We start from the raw sequence: 22,132 nt of genomic DNA on the forward strand, positions 1-22,132 counted from the left end.
CCTGTCCCCCATAAAAAAAAAAAAAAAAAAAAAAAAAAAAAAAAAGTGTGCCTTTTGTTTCCTTATTCTTGCCTACTGAATGGCTAGAATTTCTGTTTCTGCTTAAATGAAACTAACATACTTGCCCTGTTGCCAATCCTTTTCTTCCCCATGCCTGAGGATGCACGTACAAGAAGAGAAAGAGAACATGCAAAAAGCACCCCCCAACAGGACCTGGTCATGCCACACTTTTCTTCTTCACTTACATGGTCACATATGCACGTGCTTGGCATTTTATTTTCTTTGTATTACTCTTAAATGGTATTAATGTCTTTAGTTTGTGCATCATTTAAAATGGGACACGGGCTTTAAAAAGCATCCATATACATAAATAGACCAAGGAATGAGTTAAGTAATTGCTTTGATCACAAAGCACGCACATCAGTTTTGTTCAGGTGTGTATAAGAAAGAAAAATAAGCTCTTAGCCTTCTTTGGATTAAAAACATTTGGATATTTGGCATTTTTCAAGACCCCAAGTCAGGATTTGAACTGTGATTGGAATGTAAGGTCTGGCTCCCTGTGTACAGTGAACTGCTGTGCTGTGAGGCCAGTACTATATTCGATCTTAGAAAACATTCTTTCAGGACCAGGAGTTGGCGTAATGGTTATGTCACTGACTCCCATGTAGTTGACAGTGGTTCGAGTCCTGGACCTGGTGGCTTAAACTCACGCTGCGTGTGTGTGCATGCGTACCCAAGATCCCGAGAGGAGAATGAAGAAGGGATTGAGGTGTGGCCATCCCCGCTGGGGGATGATTTCTCGCTTTCTGTTTATGTCTTTCTAGCAAACGCATGTGTCCTGTAACAAAAACCTCCCCTATTAAAAAAAAAAATTAAATATTGTTGAAAGCTTTTTTGTAGATTCCCTTAGTCAAATCGAGGAAGTTCTCCTCTATGTCTAGTTTTCTGCGAGTTTTTAAATGCTTTCAGTTTTCTTTCTTTCAATTTCTGCCATAAGGTGTGTCAGTCTCCAGAGAGACAGTGAGGGAAAGTGAGAAATCACCCTCCCTCCCAGGGGGGATGGCCACACCAATCCTTTCTCTTCCATTCTCTGCTCAGGATTTTAAGCACACATGCACATGTGCCCAGTGTGATTTTCAAGCCACTGGGTCCAGGACCCAAACTGCGTAGTCAGCCATGTGGGAGTCTAGCACCTTACCCACCAGCCACTGGCTGGCCCATTTTATTCCAAGTGGAGGTAACTGAACTTTATGACAATGAATATATCCTGGTTCATCTACTTTATAACCAAACTGTTAAGAACTTTTTTGGGGGAGAGGTTTTTCCTATAGGGTGTGTGCGCTCACCAGAAAGACAGAGAGAGACAGAAAGCAAGAAATCACCCCCCACGGGGATGGCCACACACCAATCCCTTCTCCTCTATTCTCATCTTGGGATCTTGGGCATGCACATACACACACCCGGCTTGGGTTTAAGCCACCGGGCACAGGACTCAAACCGCAGTTGACTACATGGGAGTCCAGCAACATAAGCATAACGCCATCTGCTTGTCCCCAAGAGCTTTGTATTATAAGACTATCAACCTTGTAGGAAAAAATGATTCAGGTGTGTTGGACTTGGCATCTTAGATAAAACCATCATTTTAGAATTAAATTAGAAAGAAAAGGAGCAAGACCCTAGGTTTATTCATTGCAACTTTTGGCACCCCTATGAAAGCATTTCTTTGCATCTAGGTTATAATCCTGGGAAATTCCTTCAGTAAAAATGTTGTATAAAGGACAGGGGCCAGCAGGTGTAATGGTGGTTAAGGGCACTGGACTCCCACATGGCTGACCATGGTTCAAGTCCCAGACCTGGTGGCTTGCTTTCTCACTTCCCCTCTCTTCTCTCTCGTCAAATTTAAAAACAAACAAATAAATAAATAAAATAAGAAGAAGAAAAGGGGGGGAGGACATTTCTTCTGTAAGAATTAATGTGTAAAATCTGGGTGTTTCCAGACACCAACTGACAGAACCCACAAACAACAGAATGGCACAGAATGAATTGAGAACTAGTATAAACCACCTGCCTCGGCCCACCTACATCCTCACCTGAGACCTGGAACCACACAGAGCCACAGCACTGATGGAAGGTGGCCCCCAATCTCCATCTTTCTTCACCTTTCTGGAGATGGTGAGGAAGGAATGCAGGGATGACTCCTTTCTGCTGCTCACAGGAGGATCTGGTGATCCAGGACAGCACGCCTCCATCCCGTCCAGCCACAGCCACCCCAGCTTACCAGAAGGTAAGTGCCAACCATGAAGGCTCACACAAAGCCTACTCCACTTATATACCCGCCTTCAGTGGAAAAGGGTTGATGTAGCTCTCAGACCTGCTGCTTCAAATTCAGAGTACTTAGGACCTTTAATGAATGAACGAGGGGATCTCAAAACATTCTCCTTCAGAAATGCATAGCTCATTTGCAAATTGTGTGGTCTCCCCTCCCACCCCAACACACCCAAAAAGAAACATGGGATGAGACAAAGAATTCAAATATTTGCATAGTGCTTCAGCTCTCACTGTAAGCCTATGTGGAGCCACGATCTGTTTCCACAGCATCCCCAGTGATCCACTTTGGTCTGCAAAGATCTCTCCATACATAGTTCTGTAGTTTTATTTACGTATTTATTTGAGAGTTTTTTGCTATAGGGTGCGTGCACTCGCCAGAAACACAGAGCAACAGAAAGTGAGAAATCAGCCCCCAGGGAGGATGGCCACGTCGCAATCCCTTCCCCTCCATTCTCTTGTAACCTTGGGCACACATGCACTTGTGCTCGACGACGTGAGTTTAAGCCACCAGATCCGGGACTCGAACCACGGTCAACTATATGGGAATCCAGTGACATAGCCATTATGCCAACTGCTGGTCCGAGTTTTACTTTTTTATACGGAGCCTAAATCTTCTATTCTCTAATTTTCAAAAGCCAATCTTCGTTCTGATCATGAGGCTTTTTTTTTTTTTTTGAGAGATTTTCACTGTAGGGCGCTTTCGCTTGCCACACAGACAGAGAGAGACATAGAGACAGAAAGCGAGAAATCACCCCCCAGGGGGGATGGTCACGCCGCAACCCATTCTCCTCCATTCTCCTCTCGGGATCTTGGGCACGCACGCACACGTGCCCGGTGTGAGTTTTAAGCCACCGGGTCCAGGACACGAACCGCGGTCGACTACGTGGGAGTCCAGCGACATAGCCATTACGCTAACTGCTGGTTCCCCTGATCATGAGGCTTTTGAGAAGACCTGCTTGTCTACCTTCCCGTATAGCCAGCCTCCCCTTTTCAGCTGGCATTTTCTACAACCATTCCATCTTTCAGTGGGAAACCGTGCACCCCGTCCTCTTCCTGCTTTGCATCTTATCTGTATTTCCTCTTCACAAAAAGGGGCCAAAACCTCTGGAAAGATAGTGCCTCGACTCTACTCCAGCCTTCCACCCCATCTCTGATACTCTTCAGTCTGGCTTCTACTCCCAGGCCTTTACCTGAGAAGCTGCCTTGGAAGCACCCATGCATATGACACCGCAGCCTTTTGAGGACAGTCTTCAGTGTCACCTGAACTGGCTTCAGTGACATCACTCTCCAGGTTTCTTTCAGCTGTTCCGGCTTCATCATGCCTTGTTCCCTTGCAGGTTCCTTTTCTGCCCTCCCTTCAACATCAGGGTGCATCAGGTTCTGTTATGAACCCGCTAGTTCTACAAACTCTCCCTGGGTCACCAGTCCGTACTCCTAACGTCAGTTGCCAACACCGTGGTTAACTACAGGACTTGGCATAGAGGAGGTGCTTACCCAGTTTCTGTTGAATAAAGAAGTGGATGGAACCAGTAACTTTAGTCAAGACGTCAGTGTGCCCAGGAACGGCAATTCGGTGTCCTGTCCTGTTTCCAACTTGTTCTTCCTTCTATCTCCTGTCCTGGGCTCTGCTGCTGTCATTGATCCTGTGATCAGAATGTCTGGCCTAACTTTGCCTTCTCCCTACTCCCAGGCCCTGTTAACCTCCTGCCGGTCCAAATCCGTCTCCCCCTCAGGTCCCCATCATTTCTGGCAGTGACCACTCAATCTACTGTAACTGGTCGTCCTGCTCCAGTCCTGCTCTTCCCAAACCAGCTCCACAGTTCTTTTCCTGAGACACACACACCCTTAATAGACGGCCCTGCTGCGACCCACCCCCGGCTGAGCTGGATCTCAGGTATGCTGCACATGTGCTTGGGACAAGAACCCACGACCTTTCCTACGTAAGTGCAGTTGCATTACTACTACACCATCACCATCATCTCTCCATGTACAATTTGAAAAATACATTTGAGAGGGCCAGGGAGTGGTACAGTGGTAAAAGTTAATGCTCTGTGAGACTGACCAACACGGGAAGGTTCTAGGTTCACATCTGAAGACCTCTCTGAGCACACTGGGTACACACATGCCTATGATCTGGGGCTGGCTGTGGCTGAAGGTGGATCATAGCATCAAGACATTGCTGGGGATGGTTTTTCTTGCTTCTGGAAGAAATAAACTTCAAAATTAAATTGTGTGGGGTCGGCAGATGGCGTAACAGTTATGTCACTGGATGCCCATGTAGTCAACCATGATGCGAATCCAGAACCTAGAGGCTTAAAACTTCACAAACTTCACACCAGACGCATGTGTGTGCTTATCTAAAATCCTGAGAGGAGAATGGAGAAAGGATTCCAGTGGGGCCAACCCTCTGGGAAATGATTTTTCACTTAGTCTCTCCAGCAAGTGCACGTGCCCCATATAAAAAAAATTCTCTTAACTCACACCAGGCATGTGTGTGTGCGTGCCCAAGATCCTGAGAGGAGAATGGAGAAGGGATTGTGGCGTGACCATCCCCCCTGGGGATGCGAACCACGGTCGACTATGTGGGAGTCCAGCGACATAGCCATTACACTAACTGCTGGTTCCCTGTCTGTCCTTTTCTATTCCATTTCCCTGAAGCACAGCCCTGGCCTGTTCCACCAGCCCAAACCCATACCTAGTCTTCAGGATAACTGGGAGTAATGGCACAATTAACTATTGGCAGCCCCGTGCTGACTAAAATTTGCTGGGTCCCACATTCAGATTTGTTCAGCTGGCATGACCTGTGGACTCACTTAGCATGTGTGCCTTGGGTTGTCAGTTGAGGAACTAGAGGGTAACTTGCTGGAGGCTCAGGGGACAAGTGAGTTGGGAGTCCAACATCAGCCAGTGGCCAGGCTGGGCCAGTCTAGACTCTGAGTTGGAAGTGTCCAAACACCTGCACTCCTCCTCCCTCAGGGGATCAAGTCCCCTCTATCAGACACAGAATAATAACTCCAAGGATAATTTTCTTTTCTCTGTATGTCCTCTCCAACACCCCTGGGACAAGTTATAAAATACCCACTCAATCAGAGATGATCAAGCTGACCTAATTGGCTCTGAAAGAACTTCCACATCACTGCCATCTTGGTGGTTTTCTTGCAGAGCAACTGTTTGGCTGGCTGGAGCTCAAGTCTGCTAGAAATCTGAGTCCCTTTTCAAACTGTCAACACAGCGGTATCATCAGCCTCATTAAAATTGATGCCAGCACAATGTGACAGGGCTCGAGGAAAATGAAGGTCACCGCATAAGGGAGAACCTCCTTGGTGCTCGTCTCACCTTTCTCAGGCGTGGGGTAGTAGACAAATAGGAATGCGTAGTAGACAAATAGGAAGGCCGGAAACAAACAACGGGCTGAGCCTGGACCTAGCCCACAGCGAGTAACAGACATGAGTCTGGTGGTAAAGACGCAGGAGCAGCTCCTGGAACCTTACACAAGAGTCTGCATTTCTGGATCAGCAAGTGCTGGTCACTCCTCAGGGTCTACCGTCCTCTAACAGGAGTGAACTAAGGTAAGAGCATATTGAAAGCAAGGCCATATGGTTTCCAGGCTGGATCTTAAGACTAATTTACCAGAAAACCCCGGGATAGTCCCTCACTACCTCCCATGCCTCAGTTTCACCATCTCTCCAAGCAATGGCTTCAATGTTTTTAAAGTACGGAACCATAGCTTCAATGAAATGGCATGCCAACATACCACACACACAGAGGTGCTAGTCAGGACTGGTCACCCAGCCCATCACAGCTCCCGTTCAACTCTGAACATTTTCTAATTCAAATATTCACTGCGAAAGCTGGCAGCAAATTCATTCAATGAAATTCTCCTTCTGATAGGTGACAACTCCAAAAATACATCTGCTACCAGGACTGGAAGATGTCATAGTGGTTACGTCGCTGGACTCCCACATGGCCACTTGTGGTTCGAGTCTCAGACCCGGCAGCTTCAAACTCACACCAAGCACTATGTGCATGCATGCATGCCCAAAATCCCAAAAGGAGAATGGAGGAGAATGGATTGTGGCGTGGCTATTCCCCCTGTGTGTGTGTGTGTGTGTGTGTGTGTGTGTGTGTGTGTGGTGATTTGTTTTCTGTCTGTGCCTCCTATGAGTACACATGCCTTGTAATAAAAATCTCTTAAAACACACACAATCTGCTGGCCCCTCATCACCAAAAAGACTGCTTCTCTGAGAATTGTACAACATTCTCTGGCCAAAGGTGGCCCTCTGAAAAGGGAGAATAACATCAAAATGCTCTGGTAAACTTTAAAGGAAAAACATTAAAGAAATGACTCCCTGGCTTGGTAATTTTCTAAATATTCTAACTACACGCAAGAGATCAAGCCAACATTTTACTTAAACTTAAAAATGCACAAATGAAAAACAAAGTGTGACCCTGAAGGCCCTCTGGAAAGGCCTAGATTACTTCTCAGGTCTTACTTTCCATTCCTGTATTCTCACTCGCTGATCAAATCTGCCTGTGTGTACCTACATCTGCTCAGCAATTTCCTACCACAATCCTCCCTCCTTTCTCCATCCTTTTTACTGAACCCTATTCAAACTTGCATTTGCAGCTCGAATACTTTCTTTTCTAAAAAAAATCCCCAGTCCTCGAAGTTAAACACTCTCTCTCCAGCCTCTGGACCATCTAGACCTCTCCTTCTTAGGTTCTAGTAAATATCACTCACAGGTCCTCTTTACCAGCTAGTACGCACACCAAAGGCTGGTTGTCTCTCAACTCAGTCCCCCTTCCTCGTGCCCAGCCAATGAGGCTGGCAGCTCCCTGGTGCTTGGTAGATACTAGAATATTCTGTAAACTCAAAAGACAAAAAAAAATCATCCAAAGCTCAGGACATCTAGGCTACAGAAGAAACCATTTTATAATATGATGTACTGAAGGTTTGCCAAATGGCAGGTAAGGTCTCATTCAGGGAAAATAAAGTAATACCGGTTAAACCAGAAATCAAGTTTAGTTCTCTTGAATTTTTTTTTGCAAAAATAAAGCCACCCTTCCACTTTATAGCCCACAGAAGACTTCAATTTTAAGTATATGATCTGGTGGCTCCATTGAAACCATGTAACTTCTTGTAGTTCTAAATTTAGACTCTAATATTTCACACTGCTTTTTACATGCATGAAAACCTCACCCATTCCAGCAGCTTTAGCTAAGATTTACTTAAAAAAAAAAAAAATCCTCAAATCTCTCACTGCAGAAAACTTTATTACTGATAATGCAGCCATACATTTATTTTCATTAAAAGGTTGAACGACTGAACACGGACTGCAGAATATCCTTTCACTCTCCCCAAATCGCTTTAAGATCTGGAAGAATAGGAAAATTTTCCATCTCCTGGAAAAGCTGACCTCAGGCAGTGCTCACCGATTTCTTGGGTGAGGCTTTTCACATGTCATTCCTCTTTAGCACGCCTGTCTTGGTAACAAACCATGCTCTGTTCGCCTGTCAGTCAAACCTTCCATGTTTCAGTCTTGGTGTGAAGGCCATTTTTTCCTCCAGACCTTCCTGTCACCAAGGGTCACAGACCATCAGTACTGCAAGAGACTTCAGAAGCCATTTGGTCACACCCCCTCAATTTTACAGACTGGGAGGTGACCTAGAGGTCAATATAAGCGCACACAAGGAATCAGTGGCAAAGCCAGAACTAGAATTCAGATCTCTGGGGACTCATATGGAGGCTTTCCTTTATATTACCCTTTTTCCTTACTTCACATAGTACTTGAACCTAACTTTATTGTATTGGTTTTCGAGGCTCTAGATCAATTCTAAACCATCGTTTTTAAAAGTCGATTCCCATTTACTCCCAGTTATGAAGAATGAAGATCAAACTCACGTTCACAGAGCCTATACCTTTGTGTATTTCCCCTTCAACAACCACTACAGAAGTGTCAGAGAAACCAGTTCTTCAGTGTTTCAACATGAGCTTACCACTAAAGTCTAATTTAAAAATGTAAGCATACAACTGGGTTTTACCAAAGAGTAACGTGTTTATTTCACTTAAATTCTTAAAAATACTTTTTTGGCAGTTGTCACATAAAACGTCCTAACGTTAGGAAAAAAAAAAAAAAGATTAAAAAGAAAAGCATGAAAAAAAAAAAACAGACCCAAAAATGTTAAGATTTTATTTACAAAGCTTTTTTGTTGTACAGAAAGTAAAAATGCTGTTACAATCTCAGTGTAACTGGTAGCCACGGACGATTGACTCACCAATCACAGCTATCCACGCTACAGAAAGTCTTACACGAAAACCTAACAACGCTTACAATTTTGTTGGGGTGAAGTCCCCACAGCTTGGTAGTAGATTACCAAGAGGGACTAAATGGAGGAAGGCGGAATGTCACAGGAACTATTCTTTGGCTCTTTGGGTGGGTGGGTGTCCTGGGGTTTGTATCACAGCTACCTCTTTTTTAAACAGCTACCAAATCCATGAGCAGTCCAACCAACACTGAACAGTTCTGTCTTTGCAGGTTACTTGGGGTCTTAATCATCTTCTCCTTCATCATCTGTCTCTCTCTTCCTCTTCTCACCTTTCCCACTTTCTTCCTCCTCTGTGCAGTAACAAAAATGGACTTTGAGACCATTGGAAAGGCATTTTGCCTAGATTACTACTAATGGGGGTAACAACAAAAAAACTTCTGATGGCATAGAGATAAAAAATATGTAAACTTGAGCACAGTAGTAAGTTAACTGATTAACAGGCATTAATTAAAAGAAAGTATAAGTGGTGACCACAGAACTAAGAAGGGCAAAATGGAAAGCTGCACCTTAACTCTCACACAGCAAAGATAACCCAGTTTTCTCAAATGTAAGTGGTTCCCTTCCAAATGTTTATTTTCCTTAGACTTGTTGACTACAACAATTAGACACCTCACAATTACTGAAACTCACAGTAAAGACTCTGGAGTTAGTCAAGCTGTTTTTGAACCATGCTCATTACAAGTGACCCTGGGCAAGCCAAAGACATTTATCATCTCTAGGACTGTTTTTCTCATTTGAAAAAATAGAGGCAATGGTGCCAACTTAACAGGGTTATTCTGAGAAATTAGATAATACACAATGAACTATCATGGGACGTAGTTAAGACTAGAAATGAGTATGAACTAAGAAGGGATTTCTTACAATATTTGTATATTTGAGAAACAGAAACACATATGGTCCTTTTTTTGTAGTTAGTAAAACTTTATGGCCATTTTAACTAACTAAACTGATGTCAAATCACGTCCCACAGAGCCCCTTCCAGGCGGTGACCAGTATAAATGTAGTCCAGAGCCTGGCACGGCACAGACGCTGATAAAATGTGGCTCGGTACCAGCAAACGACCTGGGTCTCTCAGACCAACAATCACAACTTGTGCCTTCAATGAACGGTCAGCTATTTCACTAGTCTTGGGTATGATAAGGAAAGGAATAATACTGTTAAAACAGAAAGGTGCTATTAATATACCCCAAAAAATTAGGACCCAATCACAAAGGCTTTTTTTAATGAAAGAACTCCAAACACGGAGGACCAAGAAGGCCTGCTGCCCTCAGACAGGATTACTAGTGGCTGTAGCAGTAAGAAGCTGCTCCAGCCTAGGCATATTGATAGGATTGCACGGTGTGTGCATGCGAAGACCACCACAGTACACCCTCTGGGGCATTTTGTTATTCCAGGGGTATCGAATTCTAAATGATGAATGTTTTCATCTAATTTAACTAAGGAAAACCGAAGTACAGTACATGCACTAAACCCACCTTCATCCTCATCCTCATCCTCATCTTCTTCATCTTCATCGACTTCTCCATCATGTCCAAATTCTTCTTCCTAAAAAATGGTAAGCAGCATAACAATATTAGATTAATTCTGCCAAACTGAGAAATACAAAGAAAAATATACTTTGCAAGTAAACTTAAATACACGAGAAAAATGTAATGCTATTTAACTCCTATGATTTGATTTCCTTTAATAAGCTTAATTTAAAATTTTCTTAAAACAAAGCAAAAAAGCACCCTCTCCAGAAGCCAAGTTTATTTGCCAGCCACGTTCCCTGTGGTGCAGTCCGTCTTCTGGGTCATGGCTGCTATGCGGTACTGCTGCTAACACATACCACAGGGTGTCTGTACTGAACACGTACAAACCTTTTCCGTTGCCATTATTCCTTCAACAATATCCTTTGTGGGGCCAGCAGATGGCGTGATGGCTATGTGGCTGGACTCCCATGTAGTCGACCGTGGTTTGAATACCAGACCCGGTGGCTTAAAACTCACACTGGGTGCGTGTGTGTCCAAGATCCCAAGAGGAGAAGGGAACTGAGGTGTGGCCATCCCCCCCCAGCGGGTGAGTGGTTCCAAGAACCCAAGAGGAGAAGGGAACTGAGGTGTGGCCATCCCCCCCCAGCGGGTGATTTCTCACTTTCTGTCTCTGTCTTTCTGGTGAGTGCACACATCCTACAGCAGAAACCTCTCCAAAAAGAAAGAAAGAAAAAAAACCACACACAATACTGTTTATATAACAATTTACATAATATTTATAATCTAGAGATAATGTTAAGTGTATAGAAGGATGCACATCGGTTATATGCAAATACCATGCTCTGCATAGAGAACCCCATGTCTATAGATTTTTGTTACCCTACAGAGGGTCCAGAATCCCCCCAGAAACCGAGGGACAATTATATACCACTTATAATAATTTTCTTTTAATTTGCTGGAGAGCAGTGTGCTCACCAAAGACAGAGAGATGACTCCCCAACCCTCCATGAGGCATGGTCATGCCACAACCCTCTCTCCACCCTCTATCCTGTCAGGATTCGGGTGCACATACACATGTACCTTCTGAGAGTTTCAAGTGCTTCAACTGAGATTTGAACCACATGGTCTGCCATGTGGGATCCAGTTCTTTAACTACTAGACCATGGAGCCCACTCAATACAGTGATTATTTGAGAAATTATTTTATAATCTTGAATTTATAGAAGGTTTTTGCCTTAGAGCCTGTATGCTTGCAGGGCGGTGGGTGAAGCAGGTGGGGTGGGGTGGGAGGATATACAAAGACAATTAAGGGGAAAGTGAGAAACCAACCCCTGCCCCCGCACACCATAATCCCTTCTCTTCCATTTTCTCCTGAGACCTTAGACATGCCCGCACACTTGGCATGAGTTACCAGCCACCAGGTCTTTCGCTTTCTTAAGTTTGAACTCCAACTGAACACAGTGGGCACACAGCATATTTACTGAATGACTGACTTCACAAGAATGAATTCAGACTGGTACACAAGACCTCTCCGATATAAGGAAGGAATAGACCATCACTTCTCAAACTTCACACTTGCTTCATCCTACTGAATACTCCTTTTTCCTCCCCAAGTTAAAAGGCCAAACGTCCTTGCAGAGCCACGTACCGTGTCTAGTTAGCATTCAGGAGGACTTCTATTCACTGTTTATTAAACGGGGCCAAAAGCTAAATGAACCAAATTCACATCAGAGTATTTATAAGCACATTAATCTCTTCAGAAGGATTTTTTTTCTTTTATTCCCTCCTTCCATTTAAACTCAAATTCTACTTTAGTTACAAATAGGAAGCAGGGCAGAAAACAGTTGCACTGACCTCCCCACTGACTTCGTCTTCATCTTCTTCCCCTTCTACATCTTCGTCTTCGTCTTCATCTTCTTCTTCATCAAACTCTTCCTCCTCACCATCCTCATCCTCCTCGTCTTCTTCATCTTCACCTTCTGAAAACGGTCCAAGAAGAATTCATTAGATAGCCTCAGTGCTCCACAGGGAACATGCTAACGTGTTGGGGGAGCTAGGAGCGGGCCCACAGCAGAAACGCTGGGATACACCAACATTAGGGGGACCTGCACTGCGGTCACCTGCTTTCTACCAAGTGTTGCGCTCAGCCCCTTTGTCCAAGAGTCCTGTAAAAGCAGGAGGATTAGGTGCACACTATTAGTTTTACTGATAAGATATAATGGCTGGGATTTGCTTCAGAATAATATGGGGGGCGGAGAGTAGGCAGGTTATGTATAAAAGATACTACCAAGATCTACTATGACCAACAGTTACTAAAGCTGAGTAATAAGAACATGAGGGTTTGTATGCCTATTATTTCTACTACTGTCAAAGTCAAAATTTCCACAGTAAAAGGTTAAATTATGCTAGAGCCAGCCAGTGGTATGGTGGTTAAGGTGACTGGATCCCACATAGCTGAATGCACCCTGTTAAATCTCAGACCCCAAGGCTTGAAAACACATCAGGCACATGTACATGCATGCTCAACATCCTAAATGGAGAGAAGAGAGACTGTGGTGTGACCATTCCTCATGGTGGGGATGCTTTTTCACTCTTTGTCTCTCTGGGGAGCACACACGTCCTCTGGCAAATTGAAGAAAATTATCCTCCTCCTCTTGGGTAATGCTATCTACCAGGCAGCTCGAATCAGGAATCCGAGACGCCCATTAATAACCCTGACCCAGGGGACGGGAAGCTGAAAGGCAGCCCAGTGTGTGCCTCCCTGTACCACGGCAGCCCTTCCTTCTCTGGGTCCCAGAGCACACGATGCGCTCTCCTTTCTTCTCTGCTGGCCTAACCCTGACTGAGCCGCTGAGCTGCCGTCACTTCCTCGGGCAGTCTTGCCAGACCTAATCCCAGGTGACAGGCCTTCAGTGAGCACCTGGTGCTCTGTGTTAAAAGCACACTTGGCTCACTCGTAATTATCACCAAAAAATGTATCTTCTTAGTAGATACAAACCCCAAAGGGACAGGAACTATTTGCGTGTGTGTGATCACTACTTTCCACAGTGCCAGGTAGAGAGAAAATGCTCAAGCACTTGTTGCCTGACTGATCTTGGTTCTCGGGAACTGCCCTCCCTTCTCCAAGTGCTTGCCCAGGTTTAGTCCTTCTACCAGTTTAAGGTGAACGTACATGAACAGAAAGAAGTGAATGGTTTACAGCTGTAACTGAAAACCTGCCAAGAGTGGAATGAGGAACATAAATGTTTGGAATGAGGAGAAAATGCCCTATTCTGTCTATTTTACCATGTTATAGCCCATTAATTGTGGCCTGTCTCAATTTGCTACGAAACAAAACTAAAAAAGAAAAGCTTCTACAGTGCTCTATCATTAATTGCACTCGCTCTTGCTGAGGAGACAGAGACTAAGAAAGGGAAAGTGAGGAGTAAGCAGATGGCATTAAGACTACATCGTCGGACTCCCACATGGCCAATTACAGTTCAAGTCCCAGACCCAGTGGCTTGAAACATGCCAGGTGTGCGTGCATGTGTGCCCAAGATCCCGAGAGAACAGAGGAGAAGGGACTGTGGAGTGGCCATCCCTCTCCCCACCGGGGGCGGTAATTTCTCGCTTTCTATCTCTGTCTTTCCAGCAAGCGCATAGGCCCTCAAGCAAAAATCTCTCTAAAAATAAAAGGGAATGCGAGAAATCACCCCCCAGAGGTGATGGCCACTCTACAATCTCTTCTTCTCAATTCTCTTCTCGGGATTTTGGCATGATTTTAAAGTCATGGGGTACAGAAAGGAATGCAACGCCTTAACCATCACACCACCTGCTGGTCCAACAATCTTTTTTTTTTTTTTTAAAGTTTGCTATAGGGCACATGTACTCACTGCAAAAGAGACACAGAGAGAGAGGTAAAGTAAGAAAGAGGGATGGGCATGCTACAATCCCTTCTCTTCCTTTCTCGTTTTGGGATTTGGGGCATCCACACAGCCTGGTGTATTTTTCAAGCTGCTGGGTCCAGGATTTGAAACACTTCGCCAGTTGATCATGGATTAAAGTCCCGAGAGCTTATTATTAAACAGAGGTCCTAGCGCCAAATCTAAAGAAATGACTACAGGTATAGATAGAAACTATTTTTCTCAATAGCAAGAACATTCATAGCTTTTATCTTTGGAAGGCAGAAATCAGGTTCCCTAGATGTCAAGCCCACTCACCTTCGTCTTCCTCTTCTTCGTCCACACCGTCCACCTCAGCATCTGAGTCGGGGGCTTCCCGGTCCTCTCGATCATAGCCGTCCAGGTAGGTCAGCTGCGGCAGCAGCCTAAAGACACTCTCTCGGTAGTCGTTCAGGTTAGTGACCTCACAGTTAAACAGATCCAGGCTTTTCAGAAATTCCAACTTTTTCTGAAGAAAAGGATCAAAAAACACAACTCCTAAACCAAAGGAACCCAAGCAACAAAAGACAGTTCCTGAAGAGGTCAAACGCTAGGCTGTATTCAGTGGGCTGCAGCCCGCTAGCCATGCACAGGGCACACACAGCTCAAGTCCTTTGCCACCTTTACGTTAGGTCGTGAGACTTCCGTCCAGTCCCTCCCTTCCTGTATCTGCTCGCCCAGAGAGCTGTCTTTTCTCCCACCATGAGTAATCTAAAGAAATATAAATCTGAATAATTCTTATCGAAACTATCTTTTCATATTATAAGAGAATTAATTTAATAAGCTTAGTTTGCACCTCTAAGGTGTAACACTTAGGTAAACAAATGGGCAATAAGAACTTAATGGATATCACACAGTCTTTAATGCTCTAGGGTGATACTATAGGGGAAAATTTAGATATTTACTGGGTCGTGGGGAAAGCCATGACATACTTTTGCATTAAAAAACAGAAAAATACATTGTATCTTCCACAATGACCTAATATATGGCCAACATGGAGGTGCTTACAGTTCTACTTGAGGACACAGCTGTGTCTAACAAAGTACAAATGGCGGCAATGTAGCTATTTTCAGGAAGACAGGAGTCAATATGGCCCGGGAAAAGGACGACTAGGAGTTGAAATTCCAAAACACAGAGAAAACATTACACTCTCCTCTTCTTTTTTAATTTTTGAGAAAAGACTGATACTATTACCAGACTTTTCTGTTATAAAATTGTTCTGATTTTACCATACCTTGAAATATTGTTGTGATACTGTATTTGGGGGAATCGTAGGTTTCATCTGTCTAAAACAGTTAAGATCTAAAAACATAGCCCAAGAAAAGTTCTGTGAATAGCTGAAGTAGACAAAATAAGGCCCATATATTTTACTTTAAAATCTTCATTTGTTATTTTGTCAGTATATTAGTATTTCGATATTAGGTCTGCCAAATTTTAAAAGGGCAAAATAAGAAATTCAGAGGGCAGATGTATTATCACTGGCAAGTCAGGAGATGGCAGCAGGAAGTGACAGCAGACCCTTGTAGGCAGGCCCAGAGGGAGCAGCCTATAAAAGCAAACACAAAAAAGTGAGGGAACAGATGCTGCCGTGCCTTTTAGAGTAGGGCAAGAAGCCGGGGGTGCAAGTGACCCCACAGCTTCGTAAATGGAACGTCTAGTGGTTCTCAGTCAAGAGGAAAAGCTTGGTATTCTCTAAGAAAATAGTACTAAAAAAAAAAAAGTTGATGCTTTAAAAAAGTAAAATGCCGTGTGAGGAAAGCTACGGCGACACTGTTCACGAGAACCTGGGAAGAAATGCAGACAAACACAACTTCGTTTTCACGGACCTGATTTATCTATGTAATTCTGCAGATATTCGAAGTAACCTGAAAATCTGCTTTGGTGCTTTAAAGTGCAGGTTGGCAAACCATGGTCTACTGGCCACTTCTGGCTCAGCACCTGTTTCTGTAAAGTAGTCTGATTGGAACACTCACACTCACTTGTTTGTGTGTTACATATGGCTCCTTTTGTGTACTGTGGCAAGGCTGAGCAGTCGTGACAGAGATCATAAGCCAACAAAGCTTAACGGTTGCTGCCCCTGCACTTAAAAACAACCATTTTCCCCACCGGGAGCTTCCCACATTTCTCTTTTATTCTCACTGAGTAGCCCTTAAAAGCACAGAGCCAGGCAAGGAGCAGAAAGGAAGGTTATAGCAACAGGCATGTTACCCTTCAAAACACAAAAGCACAATGATCCAATAGTCTGTGGATCAGATCCTGTGCTGATGTAAGCCAGTGCATCCCCAGTCCTTCTAGTCACAGGGGAAACGGCTTTTCTATCGTGGAACTTTCAGAGGAGGTTCCCTGCTGAATGGGCCCTGACTGTCAGAAGCTTACGTAGGACTGCTTGCCAAACAGGGAAAACATGCTATTAAAAGCACCCAGAAGACGAGTGAGTGTCCTGGCTTTTTCACAAGGCTAACCCTACACCAAATGAGACACGGCCACAGTCGATTCAGGCAGCTTTCCTAAAGAGGTTTAGTCTAAAAATTCTTTACCTCTCCAAATTATGTCCTAGGAATGGGTGTTCAAAAGGTACATATCATCACTGATATTCATCTAATGATTTACAAGGCCCAAAGCGTTTTCTCTGGTCTTACTGATGACTCCAATATAAGGAGTCTTCAAGCTCTCCTGTCTGTGAAGCTATGTGATTCTGTGAGAATTTTGGTTACTTTCTGACAAAGTACCCATCATCATGTGGACACACCAAACAGTATACTATCATAGAAAGTGAAATAAGAGCAAATCAATGAAAACAAAACCAAAATTAACTATAGTATTCCACAACTGTTTAAAGTAGTAAAATTTTGCTTTAAAGCCTAACAGGCACAAAATACACTACACATAGATTATTCAGGATCCCAATGTAATATGTAAATACTGCTAAAAAAAATTACAATTGTACTATACCAGAAATTTGACCTAAGCGAATAGGCTAGCCATAATAAACATTTAACATTTTATTAACAATAATTTTGCTTGCCTTCTTAGAATTTAGAAGGGCTTTGGGGGATGGTTTGGATGGCCCAGGTCTCTTAAAAAAGGTGTCCAAGGAAGTTTGAATTGATGCCTTCTTTGTCTCTCGATTAATGTCCCTGTAGCAAGCAGAGGCATTCACAATCATTGCAGTGACTGTAAGAACTGGGCTCAAAGTAGACGGTGTTCAAATGTATGTGGTTGATGAGGATGAGGATGGTGTTTTCCCCACTGAATACCTTCAAAAGTCAAAATGGACCCGACATTTCCCCCTTCACCTTCTCCTACAGATTACCTTATTCCAAGTTACAACTTGCGGAGACCAACACTGCAGCCCCAGGAATCTGAACGGAACAGCAGAATAGCAGGAGCTCATGCTTTTCCGAATAGCTCTGATTTGTGTGACTCTGGGCAAGGATTCAGCCTCACCCAAGCCTTAGCTTCCTCAATGTAAAATGAGAGTAATGCTATTTCTACCCACTTTGTAGGACTGTTTCTCAACACTTACTAATAAGGTGACATTTCCAGGTGCTTTAGCACCTGGACAGCATATGGGCACAGTAGACCCTTCAAACATGGTGAATTTGATAAAGATTTATTATCTTTTACTCTCCCGCGAGATCGACGTTTTCAGACACCAAGAAAAGGCCTTCATCTATCAATGACCAGGACAGGAGGACTCAAGCAAACAACTCCTGCACAGCATTTGTGCCTGCTCTACACGTGTGTGCTAGGACACTGACAAAAGTTTCTTTTCGCTATAGGACGTGTGCACTCACCAGAAAGACAGAGAGAGAGAGAGAGACAGAAAGCGAGAAATCACCCCCCAGGGGAGATGGCCACGCTGCAATCCTTTCTCCATTCTCCTCTCGGGATCTTGGGCACGCACGCACACTTGCCCGGCGTGAATTTAAGCCGCAGGGTCCGGGGCTCGAACTGGTTGACTATATGGGAGTCCAGCGACATAGCCATGACACTAACTGCTGGTCTCCTGACAAAGGTTTCTTTTAAATCAAAGAGGACTCTGGTTGCCATGAGAATTAGGCAGCAGCCAGTCATCTAGCATGAAAAGGTATAGCCTGGGGCTAGCAGGTGGTGTGGTGGTTAAGGTACTGGACACTCCCACATGGCTGACCATGGTTCAAGTCCTGAAACTGGTGGTCTGCTTTTTCACTTTCCCCCTCTCTCTGGTCAAATTAAAATAAATAAATGAATAAATTAAAAAATTAATGAATTCCTTAAAAAAAAAAAGAAGAAGAAAAAGTATAGCCTGGTATTCTGTTCTTTTAAAAAAAATAAGTGGGAGGGGGATCTTCTGTTCAATGATCCAGAATTGATAGGCTTGTCATTTAACAATAAACGAAGGCTTAGTGCAGCCTGTCTGCCTGGGAGAGATCATTTATTGTAGTGTTCCTGTTCAAGTTCCAAGCTTAGGGAAATTTGAGGATAGAGTTAAATTTACAGGTAGGAGGAGAACAGTTTCCAAGGGCAGCAGAAAGAACTGTGGGTTGGAATCCCTATTCTGTTATGTATCCCAAACAATTATCTAAACTCTAGAAACTCAGTTTTCTTGTCTCTAAAAGGAATACAAGTGTAATTCTTTCTTCTCTAGATTATGAGAATACAATAGGCAAGTATTAATGTTCTTAGATATAGTAAAATTCCATTAATATATGTGTAAACACCAGAAACAGGAGTTTGTTTAAAGAAAAAGGATGGAAATAGTGGTTTCCTCTACAAGGGGGAAAAAGACAAATTTGTGGAGCAAGGATGAGAAGCTCCCAGGACTTTTGAGAAATATGAGCTTGTCTTTATGGTCCATTCAATGAAATGTAAAAAGGACTCAGTAAAAGGCAATTCAATCTACATTAGAGCAGTCTCTCGATTATTGACTAGGAAGATCTCATAATTCTGGCAGAAAATCCTCTTCAATAAAAGAAGCTACAACTTAACTCTGAATCTTCTCCCAATATAACCACAGAACACTCTATACAAGTGAAATTCGAATACACTGTGAGATCAGAAAAAACAGTATCAGACAAGGAGATCTACGCTCCTGGGTTCTGCTCCTCTGGATCCTGAAGGACAGTTCTCTGCTACACAACTTGCTCCAATCAGCACAGGTGGGGGTGCTACCCCACACCCTGCATTAAGCCCCACCTTTAGAAGCTCTTTTCTGGACACTACAACTTACAGACTGCACCCCCCAATAGCACAGCCTCTCAACTTACAAAGTGAAGTAGGTGCATTATCTTTTTTATTCTCAGAACTCCTAGGTGAGATTAGGTTAAGGCAGGGTTTATCATCCTGCTTCATAAATGAGGAAACTGAGGCCCAGAGAGAAGCAATTTGCCCAAGTCACACAGCAGACGTACAGCATAAGCGGCACTTACATCGACTTTCCACAGAATACCCCAATATGAGACTGAGGAGGGTCTTGGGGTTCTGGAGGCAACAGTGATCCAGCCACAATACAAGATCATGAACTAGAAGACCTGAAACTTACTGGAGCTGTCATTACTCCATCTACAATTCAGATATGCCATCTAATAAAAATAGCTTTTTCTGCTAAAAGTATAGAATACTGTGGCTAATCTGGAGGGAAAAATTTAACACACATGGTTAAGGCTATAATCAATGTGTGAATTAAAAAAAAAAAGGAAAAGAAAAAGAAAAAATCTTCAACCCCCCCTACCCAAAGAAGTCCCTTTAAAGGAAGCCACCACAATTTCAGGAAATAACAAAGCCACAGGAATATATTCAAGAGGTCTTTTCAAATCTTTAAAAAATTTTAGAAAATCTTTTAAAATTAAAAAAAAAAAATCACTTTCTCAATTATTATTATTCCATCATTTCCCCACGATAAAGAAATATGAAAATGAAAATGACAAGTCCTAGTTGCCAAATGTTCTGTTACTTACCAAAGGTTCCAAGGTACTGATGTCTTTCAGTTTATTTCCACTTAAGTTTAGATGTGTGAGATTTGGGAGTTTTTCTGCTAACATGTCCAGACCTCCATAGACTCTATTCTCACTGAGCTCAAGCTGCAAAAGAAAATGCACAAAGCACACACACAAATACAAAGAGAGACACACACCATTAAGTCATTGTAAACAGCAAACAGTTTTCAAATACTATCAAGATAAAAAGATCCTTATTGCTATCAAGGAATGTAAGTTAATTGTGTTTGGTTAGAGCCAAAGTAGTTAATAGATCCCAGAAGCATGGGGGGTAATGGAGTGTGGGGACAGACAGGACAGGGTGAGAAGTGTTTTCTAAACCAGCTGCTGAAAGTCTGTTCAAGAACTAACCTCTAACACCAGTGAATACATTTTCTAACCAAAAAGTAGGTCAAAACAAATTAGAATTCTTTGTGAAATTGTAATACTCTACCTGCCAGAAAGGGTAGATGGTGTGTGCATTCTGAGCAGCTCAGTTAAGTGCTAAGCAAAACTTGCAACGCCCACTTGAAACCAACCTGGTTCTGGACAGTACTGGCACACTGTGGGGCTCTACATCTGGAAACCCACAGGCAATGTTGCTCTGAAGGCCCCAGGAGCAGGACAGGCCCCAGAAACAAATGCCTAAAGAACCTCCATGACCTCAGGAAAGGGAGGGAGGTAATAGCTTCAGTTTACTGGCACCCTGAAGGCCACTTTCTGCATGAATTCCACACTAGCCTTTGTAGGATCGACTGTAATTTTTTAGCCACAGGTCAAGCAGCACAGGCAAATGGTGTACCAATGAAGGAATGAGCCTTCACCATAAATATCAGAATCATGGCTTACAAGAAATTGGGACTAGGGGCCGGCAGGTGGAGTGATGGTTCAGGGTAATGGACTTCCACGTGGCCAACTGTGGTTTGAACCCCGCAACTGGCAGCTTGCTTTCTCGCCCGCCCCCCCTCTGTCCCACTCTGATCAAATTAAAACAAATAAATAAAGTTAAATAAAGTGATTTTAAAAAGCAAAGAAAAAAGAAATTGGGACTCCAGCAGGTACAATGAAGAACACCAAATTCAACCTCTTTTAAGCAAATGAGAAACTAGTCATAGAGCTGGTTCCCATGATCTACTTTAAGTGCCAACAATGGTAAGTGTACCTAACCTTTACACAGAACTTAATCAGTGGTCACTATTCAAAGCACTAGAGATACATTACCTGTTTGATACCACAATACACTATGGAGTAGTTAGAATGAAGCTGCTACACAACTTGCTCCAATCAGCACAGGTGGGGGTGCTACCCCACACCCTGCATTAAGCCCCACCTTTAGAAGCTCTTTTCTGGACACTACAACTTACAGACTGCACCCCCCAATAGCACAGCCTCTCAACTTACAAAGTGAAGTAGGTGCATTATCTTTTTTATTCTCAGAAATCCTAGGTGAGATTAGGTTAAGGCAGGGTTTATCATCCTGCTTCATAAATGAGGAAACTGAGGCCCAGAGAGAAGCAATTTGCCCAAGTCACACAGCAGACGTACAGCATAAGCGGCACTTACATCGACTTTCCACAGAATACCCCAATATGAGACTGAGGAGGGTCTTGGGGTTCTGGAGGCAACAGTGATCCAGCCACAATACAAGATCATGAACTAGAAGACCTGAAACTTACTGGAGCTGTCATTACTCCATCTACAATTCAGATATGCCATCTAATAAAAATAGCTTTTTCTGCTAAAAGTATAGAATACTGTGGCTAATCTGGAGGGAAAAATTTAACACACATGGTTAAGGCTATAATCAATGTGTGAATTAAAAAAAAAAAGGAAAAGAAAAAGAAAAAATCTTCACCCCCCCCTACCCAAAGAAGTCCCTTTAAAGGAAGCCACCACAATTTCAGGAAATAACAAAGCCACAGGAATATATTCAAGAGGTCTTTTCAAATCTTTAAAAAATTTTAGAAAATCTTTTAAAATTAAAAAAAAAAAATCACTTTCTCAATTATTATTATTCCATCATTTCCCCACGATAAAGAAATATGAAAATGAAAATGACAAGTCCTAGTTGCCAAATGTTCTGTTACTTACCAAAGGTTCCAAGGTACTGATGTCTTTCAGTTTATTTC

The 22,132-nt window shown here is 43.2% G+C and overlaps 1 protein-coding gene across 2 annotated transcripts in view; it reads right to left on the bottom strand.

Moving 5' to 3' along the window:
• The window catches only part of ANP32B (acidic nuclear phosphoprotein 32 family member B), a 31,140-nt gene extending 10,267 nt beyond the window's left edge, over positions 1–20,873 (bottom strand). The window contains exons 1-5 of one of the 2 annotated variants that reach the window (XM_027770020.1): positions 19,986–20,868; positions 14,326–14,515; positions 11,981–12,105; positions 10,131–10,200; positions 8,495–8,945 (exon numbers count right to left, since the gene is read on the bottom strand). In XM_027770020.1, the coding sequence (XP_027625821.1) occupies positions 8,878–8,945; positions 10,131–10,200; positions 11,981–12,105; positions 14,326–14,515; positions 19,986–20,069 (537 nt within the window). In that variant the 5' untranslated portion in view covers positions 20,070–20,868 and the 3' untranslated portion in view covers positions 8,495–8,877. Of the gene's footprint in view, positions 1–8,494; positions 8,946–10,130; positions 10,201–11,980; positions 12,106–14,325; positions 14,516–19,985 lie in introns of those variants that run through there. The other variant, XM_027770021.1, reaches the window with a different exon arrangement.
• Positions 20,874–22,132: the final 1,259 nt, after the last annotated feature.

Source organism: Tupaia chinensis, unplaced genomic scaffold, assembly GCF_000334495.1.
Source record: "Tupaia chinensis unplaced genomic scaffold, TupChi_1.0 Scaffold000104_1, whole genome shotgun sequence".
Classification (NCBI taxonomy): Eukaryota; Metazoa; Chordata; class Mammalia; order Scandentia; family Tupaiidae; genus Tupaia; species Tupaia belangeri.